The 19,245-nt window shown below is 46.6% G+C and overlaps 2 protein-coding genes across 2 annotated transcripts in view; both read left to right on the top strand.

Annotated features, from left to right (window-relative positions):
- Positions 1-284: 284 nt before the first annotated feature.
- Positions 285-19,245, top strand: part of LOC149465105 (uncharacterized) — a 21,036-nt gene continuing 2,075 nt past the window's right edge. Inside the window, exons 1-7 of the mRNA XM_089673801.1 lie at positions 285-5,563; positions 5,785-5,928; positions 6,045-6,244; positions 6,326-6,532; positions 6,688-6,858; positions 7,099-8,053; positions 17,592-19,245. The exon at positions 17,592-19,245 is cut by the window's right edge and continues 2,075 nt beyond it. Coding sequence (XP_089529927.1) covers positions 5,844-5,928; positions 6,045-6,244; positions 6,326-6,532; positions 6,688-6,858; positions 7,099-8,053; positions 17,592-18,625 — 2,652 coding nt within the window. The 5' untranslated portion in view covers positions 285-5,563; positions 5,785-5,843 and the 3' untranslated portion in view covers positions 18,626-19,245. The remainder of the gene's footprint in view (positions 5,564-5,784; positions 5,929-6,044; positions 6,245-6,325; positions 6,533-6,687; positions 6,859-7,098; positions 8,054-17,591) is intronic.
- Positions 15,658-17,561, top strand: LOC149465106 (uncharacterized). The gene is made up of 5 exons (XM_089673780.1): positions 15,658-15,830; positions 15,947-16,044; positions 16,224-16,523; positions 16,604-17,382; positions 17,507-17,561. The coding sequence occupies exons 1-5, from the start codon at positions 15,746-15,748 to the stop codon at positions 17,559-17,561; spliced, it is 1,317 nt and encodes a 438-aa protein (XP_089529906.1). The 5' UTR covers positions 15,658-15,745.

Here is a 19,245-nt window from a genome sequence, read left to right as displayed (position 1 = left end):
GACACCAGGGATGTGTCTTGGCTGGCAAGTATATTTCAGCACTGTTTGGGTTGTGGTCCCTTCAGGAAGGACTTTTGGCCCTGAAAAGGTTAAACCACCTTCAGGAGAGCAGTAGCAAGGAATCGGCATGTGTCGGTGAAGTAATGCGGAATGGTTCTGTCAGGGTCCTGTCCACGGCAGGAGTTATGGAAGATCTACTCTTCTGCAGCCATGTAGAATACTCTACATGGCTGCAGAAGGACACATCAGCCTCAGTTTGGTGCCAGATGGCCTTTATAAGGAGGCTCGTCACTTCCTCTGGTTGCTGGATGATTTGTAGCTCCCTGTGCCCTGTTCCCTGAGATTCTGACTTGTGATTTCCTGTCACTGACTCTGCTTGCTCCTGGACCTGTCTACTCTGATTTACCCCTGATCTGACCTCGGCTTGACTTACGGATACTCTCTCTCTCTCTCTCCCTCTCACTTCTCTGTGAATGACCTCGGCTTTCCCATCTGACTACGTCTGCTCTGATTTCCACCCGGTACCTGACCTTGGCTTGAACCGACTACTCAGTAAACATCCAAATCCCGGAAGGGCTTGCATACCACACACAGGCGCCTCCTGTCTGCAGACCTATCTCCATGCACCAGCTGTGCTTCTGAGTGGAGCACCAACCAGCACTCCTACAGGCGACCTGTGCAGCTTTGGGCCTGACCCCCGCTGTCCCACTCTCAGGGGAGTCCGGAACTTAGCCGCAAGGGAAGCCCTCTCTCCATTGGCCTCCATCACCAGGTATGTGATAGGTTCACAGCTGCAAGATTGTGTGACCTATTTGAAGACTGAGCCTCTGGTTTGCACAGCTCCTGTGGTTTGTTTTGTACTCTGAAACAGATGGGAACCCTTAACCCTGGTGTGGGATCCAGATACTGGTGGTGAGTCATTTTGTGTTGTCTTCATTATACCAGGATTATGGACTATTGACTTTATCTTGATGAAAAAAAAACCCATTTGTGTTTGCCTGTTTGGGAAGACTAATAAAGAATAAAGTGGCTTGCTGGTGATCTACAGTATTTCTGCACTGTTTGGGTTGTGGTCCCTTTTAGGAGGGACTTTTGGCCCTGCAAATGTTACGCCACCTTCAGGAGAGCAGCAGCAAGGAATCAGAATGTGTCGGTGAAGAAAGGCGGAATGGTTCTCAGCCGCAAGATTGTGTGGACTATTTGAAGACTGAACCTCTGGTTTGCAGAGCTCCTGTGGTTTGTTTTTTACTCTGAAAAAGATGGGAATCCTTAACCCTGGTGTGGGATCCAGATACTGGGGGTGAGTCATTTTGTGTGGTCTTCATTATACCAGGATTATGGCCTATTGACTTTATTTTGCTGAAAAAAACATTTATGTTTGCCTGTTTGGAAAAACGAATAAAGTGGCTTGCTGGTGATCTACGGCCCTCCGTAACATGTGCACCCTCCAGCAAAAGTAAAACAAGTTTGGCAAGTGAATTGAGAAGCTTCAAGCAAAGAAGAGTGTCAGCACAGGCCAAGTATTGACTTAATCTTTGCCATTAGCCTCCTAACCCCTCCCTTCCATCTACAGCAGAATCCTTGACCAGACAGGTCTTTGTTCTGTAGTTTCTGGAGCATACGGAAAACAATGTCCCCCAATCACCCCCATGCCTTGCGTAATGCCTACAGCAGCTCCCATTCCAGCGGGTTCAATCTGTCCTTTTCTGCTAGCTTTTGGCCGGTGCTGGAAGATACCCAGACACCATTTGTGGCCCAAAAGGCCAAACCAGACTTCTACCACAATAGGCTCATTGGATCACACTTTCGGTGTTGGGAATCACATGGCCGCAGACACTGGATGCAGCAAGCATGAACAAGAACGGAATATCACCTTTATGACACATTGGGCAAAGAAGATAGCAACTGAGAAGGATGAAGCACAAAAGTGGAGCTGGTGGTGTTGCCCGATGTCCTGTGCCTTAGTGATGTGGACAGCGTGGTCACCACCCCTTCCTTCTTAATGGCCTCAGGCGATGACTCCTCAGAACCACCAGTCCCCAGAAGCACCCCTATGCAATGACCCAGGCACAATGCTGCCTTGATAATCTGCCTTGGAGACAGGAGGCACACTAGACCATGGACTCTGAAGGCTTTTCGCGGACAGGCCAGCTTGTGCCAGGCCAGGTTGTGTGGGACAATGGCGCCAACCTGCTGGCTGCTCTTCGGCTGTGAAATTTTGCACACAAGTATCTTGCTTGGCACATGTTTTGAACATGGTAGTTCCCCTGGCTTTAGGGTTGCCCTGTGGCAGGCCACAAGAGTATGTAGACATTTTAGGCAGCTTTCGCTTTCCTGGCTAAATTGCAGCTTCAACAGAAATTTCTGCCACCTACCTGGTAAGTAAAACATCAACCTACTGAAATGTGGGGCAGTGTTGTCGCAGGTACTCAAGCCTGGCAGGTACTCAAGCCTGAAAAAGTCCCATTTAGGGTTTACACATCTCCCAGGCTCCTCTCGTACACTTTTAGAGACCTCTGATCCTCTGCCCAGTTCGGGTTTTTGCTCCTCATCCCTTTGGGACGTTATTGGATGCATCCGATGTTGGTCTTGGGGCAATGTTGTCGCAGGTACTCAAGCCTGGAAAAGTCCCATTTGGGGTTTACACATCTCCCAGGTTCCTCTCGTACACTTTTAGAGACCTCTGATCCTCTTCCCCAAACTGCCATGCAGCAGCGGTACTGGGCCATCACTACATCAACCACATCCCAAGCACCAACCATCCCACACCCAAGCTCTGAGAGCTCTGATGCTGTGCCAGTCTAGCCTATTATGTAGTTACCAGCAGCACAGATATTGAAGATGCTGCTCTGAACTACATTCCAGCGATCTTTGTATGGACTATGCAGACTCTTGTTGGATGTTCCTGTTTATATCCTCTTACATTCTTGATGTTTTGTATTATATAATTTCGTTATTAAAATGTACATCTGTTTAGACATTATATTTTTATTTGATTGCAGGTAGCTTATTGTGCTTTGTGGGGTTTTTTTGTGTGTATGTAGTCCACCAGTCTCTGTCTAAGCCTTTCTCTACCTTTTCAACACAGAGGAACCCTTGAAGTAACTTTCTGGACTCAGGGAATTACTATATCTACAACATTAGTTTGATGGTTAGCGGGAGGAATGCTCCTTACACTGGTGGTCATTGAGAAGAATTTGCCAAAAAGATCAATGGCGTTAGTGGGAACTTTTCTGAGAGGCAGAAATCGCTCATTGCTGAAGGAACCCCTAGCAACCTCTGGAGGAACCTTAGGAACTGTAGAACCCTAGCTGAGGAAAAATACCCCTTACACTTGTGGTCATTAGGAAGATATATCCACATTACAGATAGATAAAAGGTTCAAAGGGGTCAGGAGGAACTTTTCTGAGAGGCACAAATTGCTCATTTCTGAAGGAATCCCTAACAACCTCTGAAGGGACCCAAGGGTCCTGTGGAACCCTGGCTGAGGAAGAATGTTCCTTACACTTGTGGTCATTGAGAAGAATTACCCCTTACAGATTTTCAAAAAAGATCAATGGGGTCAGTGGGAACTTTTCTGAGAGGTAGATATTACTCATTGCTCAAGGAACCCCTAGTAACCTCTGGAGGAACCTTAGGAACCATGGAACCCTAACTGAAGAAAAATGTCCCTTACACTTGTCATTAGGAAGATTTATCCACATTACAGATAGATAAAAAGTTCAAAGGGGTCACGAGGAACTTATCTGAGAGGCACAAATTGCTCATTTCTGAAGGAAACCCTAGCATCCCCTGGAGGTATCCAAGGGTTCCGTGGAACCCTGGCTAAGGAACAATGTTCCTTACACTTGTGGTCATTGAGAAGAATTACCCCCTTACAGATTGCCAAAAAGATCAATGGGGTCAGTGGGAACTTTTCTGAGAGGTAGAAATTGCTCAAGGAACCCCTAGCAACCTCTGGAGGAACCTTAGGAACCATGGAACCCTAACTGAGAAAAAATGCCCCTTACACTTGTGGTCATTAGGAAGATTTATCCACATTACAGATAGATAAAAAGTTCAAAGGGGTCAGGAGGAACTAATCTGAGAAGCACAAATTGCTCATTTCTGAAGGAACCCCTAGCATCCTTTGGGGGAACCCTAGGCTTCCATGGAACCCTGGCTGAAGAATGCTCCTTACACTTGTGGTCATGGGGAAGAATAACCCCCTTACAGATCACAAAAAAAGATCAATGGTGATAGTAGGAACATATTTGAAAGGCAGATGTTGCTCATTGCTCAAAGAACCCCTAGCAACCTCTGGAGGAACCCTAGTTGAGAAATCCTGCTCTCTCTGGTGTCCATAGCATCAACTACCTGTAGTAAGATTTCTTTCCACTGGATGGTATTTGGCGTTTTGGCACCTTAGGATTGGTGTTACCTTTCTATCCAAAATGACACAGATGCCTACTTTGTCTGGATAAAAAGGCCAACATGGTGCATGGGACCACCCTGGCTGTTTTGGGTGGGCATGAGCAAGACCTTCCAAAACTAGTTGCATTCTTCCTGCTATCCAGTGCTGTTGTCTGCCTTTTCAGGTGGTGCCATTTTATTGAGGCTGATGGGTGGTCTTCCACCCCCATTGCTGCTGTCTCTTCTGCTACACCACATCTGAAGCTCTGCCATCAGAGCTGCTTAAATACTGTAGTTGCAGCAATTAGTAATCTTTCCCATCCTCACTGTATGCAGGATGTCAGGTCTATGGGGGCAACCAGAGCTAGAATTGGTGCCCTTATCGTGGGGCTCTCAGCATCTCAATATACTTGTCCTGCAACTTGGACAGTGATTCTCTGCTGTACCCACCAACATTTACATGGCTAATCTTCCACCATCTTATCCTGGAGGTAAGGAGCCATTTTAAACCTTTCCTTTCTGCTGGGGTTCTTTGTAACCATGTGCCAGAGGTGGGTTAAAGTGGAGAGGAGATTTCCCATCCCATCTGTACTGGAGGTATGGGGGCCACACCTTGGTCTACCTGGCTACTCTGCTGCAGCGGAGGTGGACTTCTTGCTGTTGGGTACATCTGATGAGGATAGTGAGGAAGGGGGTCAACGTCATCCATTCCACCACTTTCTGAGCCTTCTTTGGATGATAGAGGACATCACAGGGCCACATGGGAAGGTTTTCATCAAGGTAGATAGCTTTTTGCAAGGAAATTTCTTCTAAATAGCGATTATGACCAACCCATAATCAATTTTGCTGCAAAACCAAAGATGCTAAAATCCCTCCACTCAACCCAAGTGGTCATATATTTCTGTCCCCCTTGGTGGGAGTGGAGGTGACCCCTCTATGAGGACATACAGTCCATACACACCCAGCACAAGACCGGGGTCACAGTACCAGACGGTTCTCGGGGCTGCAGTTCCTCTGAGCTCCACAAGGTGGGAATTTCACTTCTACTATAGAGATGGGAAGTCTCTATGGAAGACAGGAAGTGACGTCAGCTATAAATAAGAAGTTCCAGGTGAGCGGTGAGTTGGATGGAAGTAGAGAGGAGATATTGGTGGAAGTGGCAGTAGAGGAGGTAATAAGATCTTATTTTATATTTACACCCAGTAACCCCCCCCCCGTCATGTCCATCCTCTTCCTCCACCGTCACATCCATCTTCTTCCTCCACCGTCACGACCGTCATCTTCCTCCACCATCATGTCCGTCCTCTTCGTTCATCGTCATGTCTGTTCTCTTCCTCCATAGTCATGGCCATCCTCTTCCTTCATAGTCAGTGTGACGTGTTTTATCTCCAGCAGATGATGATACACACATAAAAGGTCACCTGAAGAAAATATACTGGCCATTCTGTTCCATGGAGGAATGGGAGTATTTAGAAGGACACAAGGACCTCTACAAGGACGTCATGATGGACAATCAGCCGCCCCTCACATCACCGGGTAAGAGGAGACTTTATAGGAAAGGAGAGAGCAGTACGGAGGATCCACCTAGATCCCCCATCATCTGATAAACACATAGAAATGATGGATTCAGTCAGTGTGTGTGTTTCCTACAGATGGATCCAGTCATGGGAACCCACCAGAGAGATGTCCCCGTCCTCTGTATTCCCGGGATTCCACACAGGAAGGTCACACCATCCCTCACCATCATCAGGTAGATGGATCCAGTAATGGGAACCCACCAGAGAGATGTCCCCGTCCTCTGTATTCCTGGGATTCCACACAGGAAGGTCACAACATCCCTCACCATCATCAGGTAGATAAGGAACAATCATTGGTAATTATAATTTAATCACAAGCATGTTTGTTACAATAAATGTCTTACTTTATATTTTAGAGTGGAAATCTTGAGAATAATGCTTTGGTTGTTAAAGAAGAGTTTAAAGAGGAGGATGAGGAGTATGGAGTGATGGAGGAGCTTGTAGAAGGACACAAGGACATGTTGGAGCCACCTAATACCAGGAACCCCCCAGAGAGATGTTCCCGTCCTCTGTATTCCCAGGATTCCACACAGGAAGGTCACACCATCCCTCACCATCATCAGGTAGGTGGAGTTGAGGGTCGGGAACATAAAGTGATGGAACCCTCTGACATGTGGAGACGATGTGTGGACTCTACAAGATGAGATGTTCTATGTGATCTCACATCATAAATCCTTCTATGTTACAGATGTTATTTTCTGCCATTCTGTTGGTTTAGGGTGAAGATCTGATGAACATGAAAGTTGAGGGTGAAGTAGAAGAGACGTATGTGAGGGATGATCAGCAATATACGGAGGAGGCTGGAATGAGGAGGACATTCATAGAGGAGGACACTCCTACAGAGATCAGCACAGGTGACCAGAATATATTCTTCTCTTATCTCTGCTCTGTTACCGCCCCCCCTCCCAGCCCCCATTGGTTCCTGCTCCTCTGACAAGGCGGTGTAAATGTAGAAGTGATCTGGAAGGAGGAGTAAGGGCCCTTTGAAGAGGGGAGGAGTCCCAGCTGGTTGGGACATCCACAGAGAACATCTGCTCCCTCCTATCTCCCTGATCCAGATGGAATCTTGATGGAAGTGAACTAACCCTCTCCTATCTATTGATGATGTTTTTCTATTTTTCCAGGACCCGCCATGGAGAAACCCTCAAAGGATCGTCTCACTTTATCTCCAGGTTGTAAAATGGAAGATGAGGACATCCCAGGAGATTGTGCCGGAGAAAAGACAATGAGCTCCACTATGGATGGTGGACTTCCCAGTGTGGAGAGACCATGGGATCCCTCTGACTCTGAGCACCCTCGTACTGTGGGGGATGGGGCCGGGGTTCAGGGGGAGAAAAAATATTCCTATCCTGAATGTGCGGAAAGTTTTCGCTCTGATTTAAGACCCCCTGTACAGCGTAGATCTCACACGGGTGGAAAGCTTTATTCCTGTAATGAGTGCGGGAAATGTTTTTCACAGGTATCCAATCTTTACAGACATCACAGATTACACACAGGTGAGAAACCATATTCCTGCTCTGAGTGCGGGAAATGTTTTTCACAAAAGTTCCATCTCTACACACATCAGAAGTCTCACACAGGCGAGAAGCCGTATTCCTGTCCCGAGTGCGGGAAATGTTTTACACAGAAGTCGGTACTTGTTATACATCAGAGATCTCACACGGGTGAGAAGCCGTATTCTTGCCCTGAGTGCGGGAAATGTTGTTCAAATAAATCAGACCTTGTTAAGCATCAAAGATCTCACACGGGGGAGAAGCTGTATTCCTGCCCTGAGTGCGGGAAATGCTTTTCAGAGAGGTCCAGTCTTTCCAGACATCAGAGATCTCACACTGGCGAGAAGCCACATGCCTGTCCAGAGTGCGGGAAATGTTATATGCATAAAACAGACCTTGTTAAACATCAACGTTCTCACACGGGAGAGAAGCCGTATTCCTGCCCTGAGTGCGGGAAATGTTTTTCAGGGAAGTTTAGTCTTTCTAGACATCAGAGATCTCACAATGGCGAGAAACCGTATGTCTGTTCAGAGTGCGGGAAAAGTTATATGCATAAAGCAAACCTTCTTAAACATCAAAAATTTCACACGGAGGGGAGGCCATTTCTCAGATATTCCCAGTTTTTCTAGACATCGGAGATGACACATGAGCTAGAAGACAAAATATTGTACTAAGCGCCAGGCACATTTTCAACAGAAACCAGACCCTGTAAATCAGAGACGGGGGGAGGAGTCATCTTCCGGCCTGCCGTGCGGGAAGTTTTGTTTCATAGAAGTTCCATCTGTACATATGAGCTTTCTCGCAGATGAGAAGCCTCCTAACTGGCCCGAGTGTGGAAAATGTTTCTTTTCCCCACAAAAGCCCAATCTTGCTGTACGTCAGATTTACCACCATCAGGAAAAGCATTTTCCTGCCCCGAGTGCAGGAAATGTTATCTAAAGAAATTAGAACTTGTTCTACATGAAAAATCTCACACAGGGGAGAAGTCTTATTCCAGTGAGTGCGGGAAATGTTTTCATGGAAGTCTTGTCTTACCAAACATCAGAGAACCTACACCACCCTCGAGGTGTATTAGTGTCCTGAGTGCGGGAAATGTGTTCTCTATGGATGATATGTTGCCGTACATCAGAGATCTCACAGTGGGAAGAAGCACACCTTGATATACACCTCAGAAAAAATGTGGCTGAGCACTCCTCTGATCTTTATCATGGAAGAAACACTTTATAAGGTGATCAGAGATCAGATCAAAGTTGTACCTGGCTTCCTCTGCTAGGAGGGGGGGGGGCACTGCTGGTTGGGTCCCTCTAGCAGTGTAGTGTGATCTCCCCTGACCTTCAGTAGAAGCTTCCATGGAGGACATCATGGTGAGAGAGAAGGAGGGGGGGGGGGTCACTGCTGGTTGGGTCCCTTTAGCAGTGTAGTCTGATCTTCAGAAGAAACTTCCATGGAGGACATCATGGTAAGAGAGGAGCTAGATATTGCTTGTGGATAAAGAAAACAGGAGATCAGACTACATGACATGGACTTACAATTTTATATTTACATGGTCAAAATGCAAATATATAAACACATTTTTTAGTGTCAAACAAATGAAAATTAAAAATCTGCTTTCAGAAATGTTATTTTCTTCTCCTTTATTCCTTTCTCTAACACTACAAGTACGGCCCATCCTGTAGGTTTTAGTCTCCATCTTGTGTCTTAGTAGTTTGGTGTTCCCAGCTTGTCCTTGTTGGAACAGCCGACTCTCCCCCTTCTCATAGATCTCAGGACGTCTGTAGTATACTCCAATGATAAGTCCATCAGTCCATAGACCCATCTATCATTCGTCCCTTAATCCCTCCTCCACACCATCACCATCTTCAAGGTCATCTTTCTTCCTCACTTTCACATCACATCTAACATAGAGGAACCCCCCTCCATCTTTTCTATGGCTTGTGTCCCTCTAAACAAGAGGATCAGCACGAATACAGACATCCCAGTCTTGGGAGGAGTCAAGCAATCTATCATTCCACCCGTAATTCCTCCTCCGCACCATCACCGCCTCCAACCACAAGATCGTCTTTCTCAGCCAATGGATTAAAGAAACAATTTTGTAGAACTCCAAAAATAGAGGCTGGTTAGTGTTCCAAATCTCAAAGATAACAACAGGTGGAGGATGCGAGCAATCTAGCTGTAAAAGCCATTTGAAGCAGAGACATACTCAAACTGGAGCCTCCCTCTCTCAATAAATGTCTACTTTTAATCCTTGCGCTGCTAGCATTATTAAATGGATAGGAAGGTATATCATATTTGGGGCGGAACCGTTCCACCTGGGCTTCCTCGTGCGGAGCAGTGCGTCTCACCCAATGGTCCCCTTATCCTGCAAGTCTTCCAGTGCTCTGCCAAGGCAGGTATTATAGCTCAAAAACCAATCCTTCCCCAAACCACGAGTCAGAACTTCGTGTAGTGTGAAAATGAATGACTATTAAACACAGATCAGTATATACAGCACATCCTGGCAGTAATCCCCGCCCCCTTCAGTCCCACCAAACAGCCTGGCACCGGGTTTTCCCCACCCACAACAAAACCCTACAACCCAACAATACAGTATGAACTCATTTAGAAGTGAAAGACTACAAGGTCACATTTCCCTAAACAAACTTTGTAGAATGTCTGTGTACATACCAGCTGCTAACATATAGAGCTTTACAAAGGGGATAAAACCAGAACAGAAAGGGCAAAATGTTATCACAAAGGGACGGTTCGTGACAATATTTACTTGTTTTACATTTTTTTTTTACATTTCTTCAGTTACTTCCTGGTTTCCATCCCTAGGCAAATAATGTCATACATCCCAGGAGTCTTCAGGAGAGGAGGAGTTTTTTTCAGCTAAGCACATCCTCCTGGCCTGTATGCCTGAGCTAAGGGCATGGATTCCAGGACGTAAATGCTGCATGAGTCATCTGCCCTTACTCAAGATGGCCACAACCAGAAATTCTAGGTGGGTGTTTTTCAAAGTGATTTCTCACAGAGACATGGATGGGCGAGTTTTACTTTGAATATTAAAAATGAATTAAATTGTGGGGGGTTTTTTTGGTTTGTGGCACTCAGGTAGTTCCACTTTAAAGGGCCATTTCCTGTTTTGTATGTTGTGGGTCAGAGTAGCACAGGCCCTGCACCCTATGAAAGTAGGCGTGGAGGAAGTTGTGAAAGCCCTGGTACAGTCTAACGCGGTTCAGCAGGAGGCCACTCTATAGACCAAGCAGCAGGCCTCCACAGAACCACTCTGCCATCATGAGGCCCTCAAGGAAGCCAACCGCCGCCATGAGGAGGCAAGCTGCCACCATGAGAAAGTTCCGGCACACTAGTTACAGATTAAAGGGTGTCACAAGTGCCTGAGGGTTTCCACACTTTGTGGTCACTAATGATTTGCTACATCAAGCCATCAAAGTCTGGGGTGAAATGGCCGACTAAATATTGGTCCCCCAGTTTTTAGATGCATGGTACTTGACTTGGCTCAAATTGATGTACTAGGAGGACACCTGGAGGCCAAAAAAACAGAGGCATGGATACCAGACAAATTCTACTGGCCGTGAGTTACTTCTGAAGTTAAAAGCTATTGTGCTTCCTGTCCCAGTTGTCAGCTAGGCGTTCCAGTGTCGTACATCAAGAACCCCTTAGTGACTCCGCCTATTATCGAGATACTCTTTAAGCTGATGGATCTGGTAGGGCCCTCGGTCAATCCAGCCTGAGGACACCAGACCATGAGGTATCCAGAAGTGGTCCTTTGAAGAGGACCTCCTTAAAAGCAATTGTTCAGGAGTTACTAAATGTTTTCAAAAGCTAGCTAAGCTAAAGAACTCTTGATGGTCCAAGGTCACTCCATTCATGTTGAAGGCGATGGCAGACTTGTGCAAGCTGTTCCGAATTAAACAAATACATACTTTTTGTCTATAAAAAGAGCAAATAGGAGACGCAAACCCCTAGTGCATTATCCAAGGTTTATTAAAGGTAAAAAGGGATGAAAACATACAAACATGGCACAAATGTAAAGCTTATAATGGTAGAGATGGCCATAACAATGGCGGGGTGTCCCACTGTCCGTGTGGTCGGCTAGTTGACGCGTTTCGGGGACGAAATAGACATACTTTTTGTATGATGGATGGGCTGTTCAAGAGGGTTAACAAAACCATTAAATCAATACTCAAAAAGGTTGTACGAAAAGATGGAAATGATTGGGACTAGACGCGTGCACCCTGGAAATTTTTCGTTTCGGTTTGGTGGCATTCGTTTATTGAAGAATTGCGTTTCATCCTATATCCGTTATGTTGAACCATTTCAGTTGCGTCTTTGGCATTCATTCATATATTCATTGGTCCAGGTGGATCCAAAACATTTTGCAGTTTTTCCTGAAGATTGTTATATATATTTGTGAACTGGACAGATTTGAATCAGAAGGATTCAACATTTTCAGATGCTGGTCCAACCCACCAAGAGATATGGCATGAGCTGACAACATCGATTTGGCAACATGTGCATCCAAATTACCAAATGGAACAAAATTCGGACTCTTAGTTATCCAAATTATCGAACAAATTTGAAAATTGAATTCATTTCCCCCGTGGGCCCGAACTACTGTGACGTCATCTGAACAAAACAAATGCATTTGTTAATTTCGTCATGGCTTTTTATCGGATTCATTGACATTCGTTACTACGTCCGTTCGGAGATTCGTATTCATCTGAATCTCCGGATATCAAATTTTCGTCCAAAATATGAATCGAAATGAAGTGCACATGTCTAACTGGGAGTGCTTACTCCCTGTACTAATGTTTTCTATCAGAAAGGTACCTCAAGCATCCACCGAGTTTTCCCAGCTTGAGTTGGTGTATGGCTGGAGACCTCATGGGTTGCTTGACTTGGTTAAGAAACCTGGGAAAGGGAAACTGCTCAACTTGAGATGGTGATGGAGCATATCACCCAAATGAGGGAGAGAATCACTAAGGTGATGCCTCTGGTAAAGGATGGTATACAACCGGTCCACCAAACGTAGAGAGTTTCAGGTTGGGGACCAGGTGGCTGTGCCATAGAGAGTAAGTTCCTAGTCAAGTGGCAGGAGCCATTCGAAGAGGTGGAGAAGGTTGGTAAGGTAAGCTATAAAGTACACCAACCTAGGAAGCAGAATCCTTATCAGATCTACAATGTGAATTTGCTAAACCCTAGAAAGACGGAGACGGTCGCTGCCCTGGTTGAGGTCAGGTCAGACCCGGGCCCCTTCGCCATCACCTTTTCCAACCCAGGTAAAATAATTTTACCTGGAAAATTAGATCTTTTCAGGACTGCTAGGTCCTAAAGGTGTGATTGAACATGACATTGTCACAGAGCTGAATGTTAAGGTCCACGTAAAAATGTATTGTATTCCCAAGGCACACGGGAAAGCTGTATCGGAGGAAGTTCGGAAATGCTGGAACGTGATATCATTGAGGAGACACACAGTGATTGGTCAAGCATCATTGTGTTGGTACCAAAGCCCATAGGGACTCTATGGCTTTGCAAAGGCTTCATAAAACTCAAGTATCGAAGCTTGATGCATATTTGATGTCCCAAGAAGATGAGCTGGTAGAGAGGTTGGAACCAGCCTGGTATATTACCACCTTAGACTTCACCAAGGGCTACTGGCAGATACCTTTAACCAAGGAGGCCAAAAGATGGCATTTTCCACAACTGAGGGTCACTTCCAATGAAAAAGAATCCCATTTGGGTTGTATTCTGTCCCAGATACCTTTCAGAGGGCGGTCGATAAAACACTGCATCCTCACTGGAAGTACACCACTGTGTACCGAAGACACCCTGTAAGGGAAACCTACTCATCAGGAACCTCTTCCTACTGCTGTTCCTATACTTTCCCCACCCAGTGGTTCCTGTCTTATTGCCTCACTGAGGGCACACCCAGCTAACGTGGAGCACCCCTTTTATCGTGAATGATGTATCGAAGCTCAATGCCAATCTTATGTCCCAAGAAGATCAGCTGGTAGAGAGGTTGGAACCAGCCTTAGACTTCACCAAGGGCTACTGGCAGATACCTTTAACCAAGGAGGCCAAAAGATGGCATTTTCCACAACTGAGGGTCACTTGCAATAAAAAGGAATCTAATTTGGGTTGCATTCTTCCCCGACGATGGATAAAACACTGCGTCCTCACTGGATGTAAACCACTGTGCACCGAAGACCTACTCATCGTGAACTTCTCCCTACTGCTGCTCCTGTACTTTCCATATCCAGTGGTTCCTGTCTTACTGCCTCACCGAAGGCACACCCAGCTAACGCAGAGAACCCCTTTTATCGTTTCTCCCCATAAAGATGGCCGCTTGAGGTCTCAAGAGTCCAGTCAGACAGCAGGCTTCTTTGAGACCCTGGTGGCATCCATAGGAGGACAATTCTCCTAACAGACTCCACTCCATCTGTTGCCACCTACATTTTGGAGGGAAACCTGCACCTTCCTATCTACAGTATGTACATACAGTATCATACAGTTTTAAAGTGAAATTAAAGGTTCGGTTTTATTTATCTTACTTCTCTTCTCCGTAATGGTTTAGCACAGAGCAACTCCAATCCTCCTTTTTTTGGGTCCTACGCTTGTGCTCCTGGTTCCTCCCCACTACCAGTGCTCTCAATTGCAAGCCGCTTGTTATGGGGGTTCTGGTTACCGAGCCCCACTCTATGTGTCCATAAAACACACATAGCTATGGCTTGGCCCCGACCCCTCCCACTATCTCCTCACTGGCTGTGATTGACAGCAATGGGAGCCAATGCCTTCCACTTCTGTCTCTTAGCCAGTGAGGAGAGGGGGACCTGGGAGAGCCAAGGCTCCCATGCACACCACTGGATCAGGTTTAGGTAAGTATTGGGGGGCTGTAGGGGGAGCAACACACTGAAGGTTTTTTTTACCTTCGTGCCTAGAATGTCTATAAAAGGATTTCTCAACCGGGGTTCCTCTAGAGGTGGCCAGGGGTTCCTTGAACAAGGAGCAATTTGTGCCTCTCAGATCTCTCATATTCCCACTGACACCATTGATCTTTTTAACTTTCTGTAAGGAGATAATTCTTCCCAATGATCACAAGTGGAAGGATCATTCTTCCCATCGACCATCAGACTGATGTATCATGAGCTGTAGATCATTTTTTGCAGAGGTTCCAGAAAGTTATTCTGAGGGTTCCTCTGCGTTGAAAAAGGTTGACAAAGGTTGGTCTACAAAGAGATACAGTCCATACACACTCAGCACAAGGCCGGGGTCACCAGATGGTTCTCGGGGCTGCAGTTTCTCTGAGCTCCACAAGGTGGGGATCTCACTTCTACCCAGACAGGAAGTCTCTATGAATGACAGGAAGTGATGTCAGGTACAAACAAGAAGTGATGTCCGGTATGAATAGGAAGTTCGGGTGAGAGGTGAGTTGGGAGGAAGTAGAGAGGAGACATTGGTGGAAGTGGCAGCAGAGGAGGTAATAAGATCTTATTGTCTATTTATACCCAGTAACCCCCCCCCAGTCACGTCCGTACTCCTCCTCCACCGTCACGCCAATCCTCTACCTCCACCGTCACGCTAATCCTCTCCCTCCACCGTCGCGTCCGTTCTCTCCCTCCACCATCACGCCAATCCTCTACCTCAACCGTCACGCCCATCCTCTCCCTCCACCGTCTCGTCGGCCCTCTCACTCCACCGTCTCGTTGGCCCTCTCCCTTCACCGTCTCGTCGGCCCTCTCCCTCCACCGTCTCGTCGGCCCTCTCACTCCACCGTCTCGTTGGCCCTCTCCCTTCACCGTCTCGTCGGCCCTCTCCCTCCACCGTCTCGTCGGCCCTCTCCCTCCACCGTCTCGTCGGCCCTCTCCCTCCACCGTCTCGTCGGCCCTCTCCCTCCACCGTCTCGTCGGCCCTCTCCCTCCACCGTCTCGTCGGCCCTTTCCCTCCACCGTCTCGTCGGCCCTCTCCCTCCACCGTCACGTCCGTCTTCTTCCTCCATAGTCACTGTGATGTCTTTTATCTCCAGCAGATGAATATATATATATATATATATATATATATATATATATATATATATATATATATATATATATAAATTTTTTTTTTTTTGTTTTTTGCTAACCACATTTTGTATAATATAGATAAATATATGTATACAAATCTAAATCTGCATGAACCCCCCATCCCCCGCACCTAATAAAGGTTTTATAATACTTTTAGGTAGGACTGATAAGGCAAAAAGATCATTGGTGGAAAAAGGACAATATATACCGGCCATTCCGGTCCATGGAGGAGTGGGAGTATTTAGAAGGACACAAGGACCTCTACAAGGACGTCATGATGGACAATCAGCCGCCCCTCACATCACCGGGTAAGAGGAGACTTTATTGGAAAGGAGAGAGCAGTACGGAGGCTCCACCTAGATCCCCCATCATCTGATAAACACATAGAAACAATGGATTCAGTCAGTGTGTGTGTTTCCTACAGATGGATCAGGTCATGGGAACCCACCAGAGAGATGTCCCCGTCCTCTGTATTCCCAGGATTCCACACAGGAAGGTCACACCATCCCTCACCATCATCAGGTAGGTGGATCCGGTCATGGGAACCCACCAGAGAGATGTTACCGTCCTCTGTATTCCCGGGATTCCACACAGGAAGGTCACACCATCCCTCACCATCATCAGGTAGATGAGGAACAATCACTGGTAGTTTTGAGTTCTACACAAGTGTTTGTTACCATGAATTTTTTTTATATATTCAGAGTGAAATCCTCGGAGATGATAATATTGTTGTCAAAGAAGAGTATAAAGAGGAGGATGATGAATATGGAGTGATGGAGGAGTTTTCAGAAGGACACAAGGATATGATGGAGCCACCTAATACCAGGAACTCACCAGAGAGATGTCCCCATCCTCTGGATTCCGGGGATTCCACACAGGAAGATCACACCATCCCTCACCATCATCAGGCAGATGGATCCAGTCATGGGAACCCACCAGAGAGATGTCCTCTGTATTCCCAGGCTTCCACACAGGAAGGTCACACCATCCCTCACCATCAGGTAGGTGAGGAACAATTATTGGTAGTTATGATTTATACACAAACATATTTGTTACAATTAATGTCTTCTTATGTATTCAGAGAGGAAGCCTCGGGAGTTTTGATATTGTTGTTAAAGAAGAATTTATAGAGAAGGAGGAGGCGTATGGAGTGATGGAGAAGCTTTCTGAAGGACACAAGAATCTCTACAAGCACATTATGATGGAGCCAACTAATACCAGGAACCCACCAGAGAGATGTCCCTGTCCTCTGTATTCCTGGGATTCCACACAGGAAGGTCACACCATCCCTCACCATCATCAGGTAGATGGATCCAGTCATGGGAACCCACCAGAGAGATGTCCCCGTCCTCTGTATTCCCGGGATTCCACAGAGGAAGGTCACACCATCCCTCACCATCATCAGGTAGATGGATCCAGTCCTGGGAACCCACCAGAGAGATGTCCCCGTCCTCTGTATTCCTGGGATTCCACACAGGAAGGTCACATCATCCCTCACCATCATCAGGTAGATGGATCCAGTCATGGGAACCCACCAGAGAGATGTCCCCATCCTCTGTATTCCCGGGATTCCACACAGGAAGACCACACCATCCCTCACCATCATCAGGTAGATGGATCCAGTCATGAGAACACACCAGAGAGATGTCCCCGTCCTCTGTATTCCCGGGATTCCACACAGGAAGGTCACACCATCCCTCACCATCATCAGGTAGATGGATCCAGTCATGGGAACCCACCAGAGAGATGTCCCCGTCCTCTGTATTCCCAGGATTTCACACAGGAAGGTCCCACCAACCCTCACCACCATCAGGTCGAAGATGTGATCACCATAAAAGTTGAGGGTGAAGTAGAAGAGACGTATGTGAGGGATGATCAGCAATATACGGAGGAGGCTGGAATGAGGAGGACATTCCTAGAGGAGGACACTCCTATGGAGATCAGTACAGGTGAGCAACCTGTGAGGGACAGTGCCGGAATTCAGGGAGATGAGAAGATTTCCTGCCCTGAATATGGAGAAAGGTTTGGCTCTGAATTAAGTCTTACTCTACATCAGAGATCTCTCACAAGGGAGAAGCTTCATTCCTGTCCGGAGTGCGGGAAATGTTTTGCACGAAAATCAGAACTTGTTAAACATCAAAGATATCACACAGGAGAGAAGCCATATTCTTGCCCTGAGTGCGAGAAATGTTTTTCCGAGAATTCCCATCTTTACAGACATCAGAGACTGCACACGGGAGAAAAGCCGTATTTGTGCTCTGAGTGCGGGAAATGTTTTGCAGAGAAGACCTCTCTTTCCAGACATCAGAGATTGCACACGGCTGAGAAGCCGTTTTCCTGTCTTGAGTGTGGGAAAAGTTATACACAGAAATCCCAACTTATTGTACATGAAAGATCGCACACAGGGGAGAGGCCGTATTCCTGTCCTGAATGTGGGCAGTGTTATCCCCTGAAATCAACGCTTGTCAGACATCAAAAGTCCCACATAGGTGGGAAGCCGTATTCCTGTCCCGAGTGCGGGAAATGTTTTTTTCAGAAGTCCTCTCTTCTTGTACACCAGAGATCACACACAGGTGAGAAGATGTATTCCTGTTCTGAGTGTGGGAAATGCTATCCATGGAAATCACATCTTGTTACACACCTGAGGTCTCACACGGGTGAGAAGCCGTATTCCTGCCTTGAGTGCGGGAAAAGTTATCCACGGAAATCAGAACTTGTCATACATCAGAGATCTCACACGGGGGAGAAATTGTATTCCTGTTCCGAGTGCGGGAAATGTTTTTCAGAGAAGTCTTATCTTCACAGACACCATAGAAATCACACTGGTGAGAAGGTGTATTCCTGCGCTGAGTGCGGGAAATGTTATACGTACAAATCAGACCTCAATCGTCATCAGAGGTCTCACACGGGGGAGAAGCCTTTTTCCTGCCCTGAGTGCGGGAAATGTTATACAAACAAATCAGATCTCAATCGGCATCAGAGGTCTCACACAGGCGAGAAGCCATTTTCCTGTCTTGAGTGCGGGAAATGTTTCTCACAGAAGTCCCATCTTTCCAGCCATCAAAACTCCCACATAACAGGGGCGTGGCTACCATCAAAATGAACAGCTGTGTTTCTGAAGAGCTCTTGCTGTAGCCCAAGTAATCCTCATCCATCCTGCAGATCCATGAGCAGATGTTTCCGAAGAGCTCCTGCTGTAGACCAAGTAATCCTCATCCATCCTGCAGATCCATGAGCAGATGTTTTGGAAGAGCTCCTGCTGTAGACCACGTAATCCTCATCCATCCTGCAGATCCATGAGCAGATGTTTCGGAAGAGCTCCTGCTGTAGACCACGTAATCCTCATCCATCCTGCAGATCCGATCCATGAGCAAGATTTGGCAGCAATAGGCAACTATTGCCATGTTTCAGAAGAGCTCCTGCTGTAGCCCAAGTAATCCTCATTCAACCTGCAGATCCATGAGCAGATGTTTCGGAAGAGCTCCTGCTGTAGACCAAGTAATCCTCATCCATCCTGCAGATCCATGAGGAGATCCACGAGCAAGATTTGGCACCAATAGGCAACTAAGAGGCCTGAAGAGTTTGCATGACCAGACCGCCATGAGGTAGGCTGCAGGGACCTTGTCTCCAGGAAAGCCCTCAGAAAGCTGCTACTAAAATATGGAAATCCCACCATCTCCAGTTTTCTTCATTTCTCAATGGAGTTACAAAAGTAGGAACCTC

Source organism: Staurois parvus, unplaced genomic scaffold, assembly GCF_062004578.1.
Source record: "Staurois parvus isolate SC_StPar_1 unplaced genomic scaffold, SC_StPar_1.0 ptg000144l, whole genome shotgun sequence".
NCBI lineage: Eukaryota > Metazoa > Chordata > Amphibia > Anura > Ranidae > Staurois > Staurois parvus.
This window is presented reverse-complemented; position numbering and strand designations above follow the sequence as displayed.

Coding starts and splice junctions, on each gene's coding strand:
- LOC149465106 (XM_089673780.1), top strand. CDS start 15,746: ATGGAGGAGTGGGAGTATTTAGAAGGACACAAGGACCTCTACAAGGAC. Junction 15,831..15,946: donor GCCGCCCCTCACATCACCGG/GTAAGAGGAGAC, acceptor TGTTTCCTACAG/ATGGATCAGGTCATGGGAAC. Junction 17,383..17,506: donor GAGGGTGAAGTAGAAGAGAC/GTATGTGAGGGA, acceptor GCCGGAATTCAG/GGAGATGAGAAGATTTCCTG.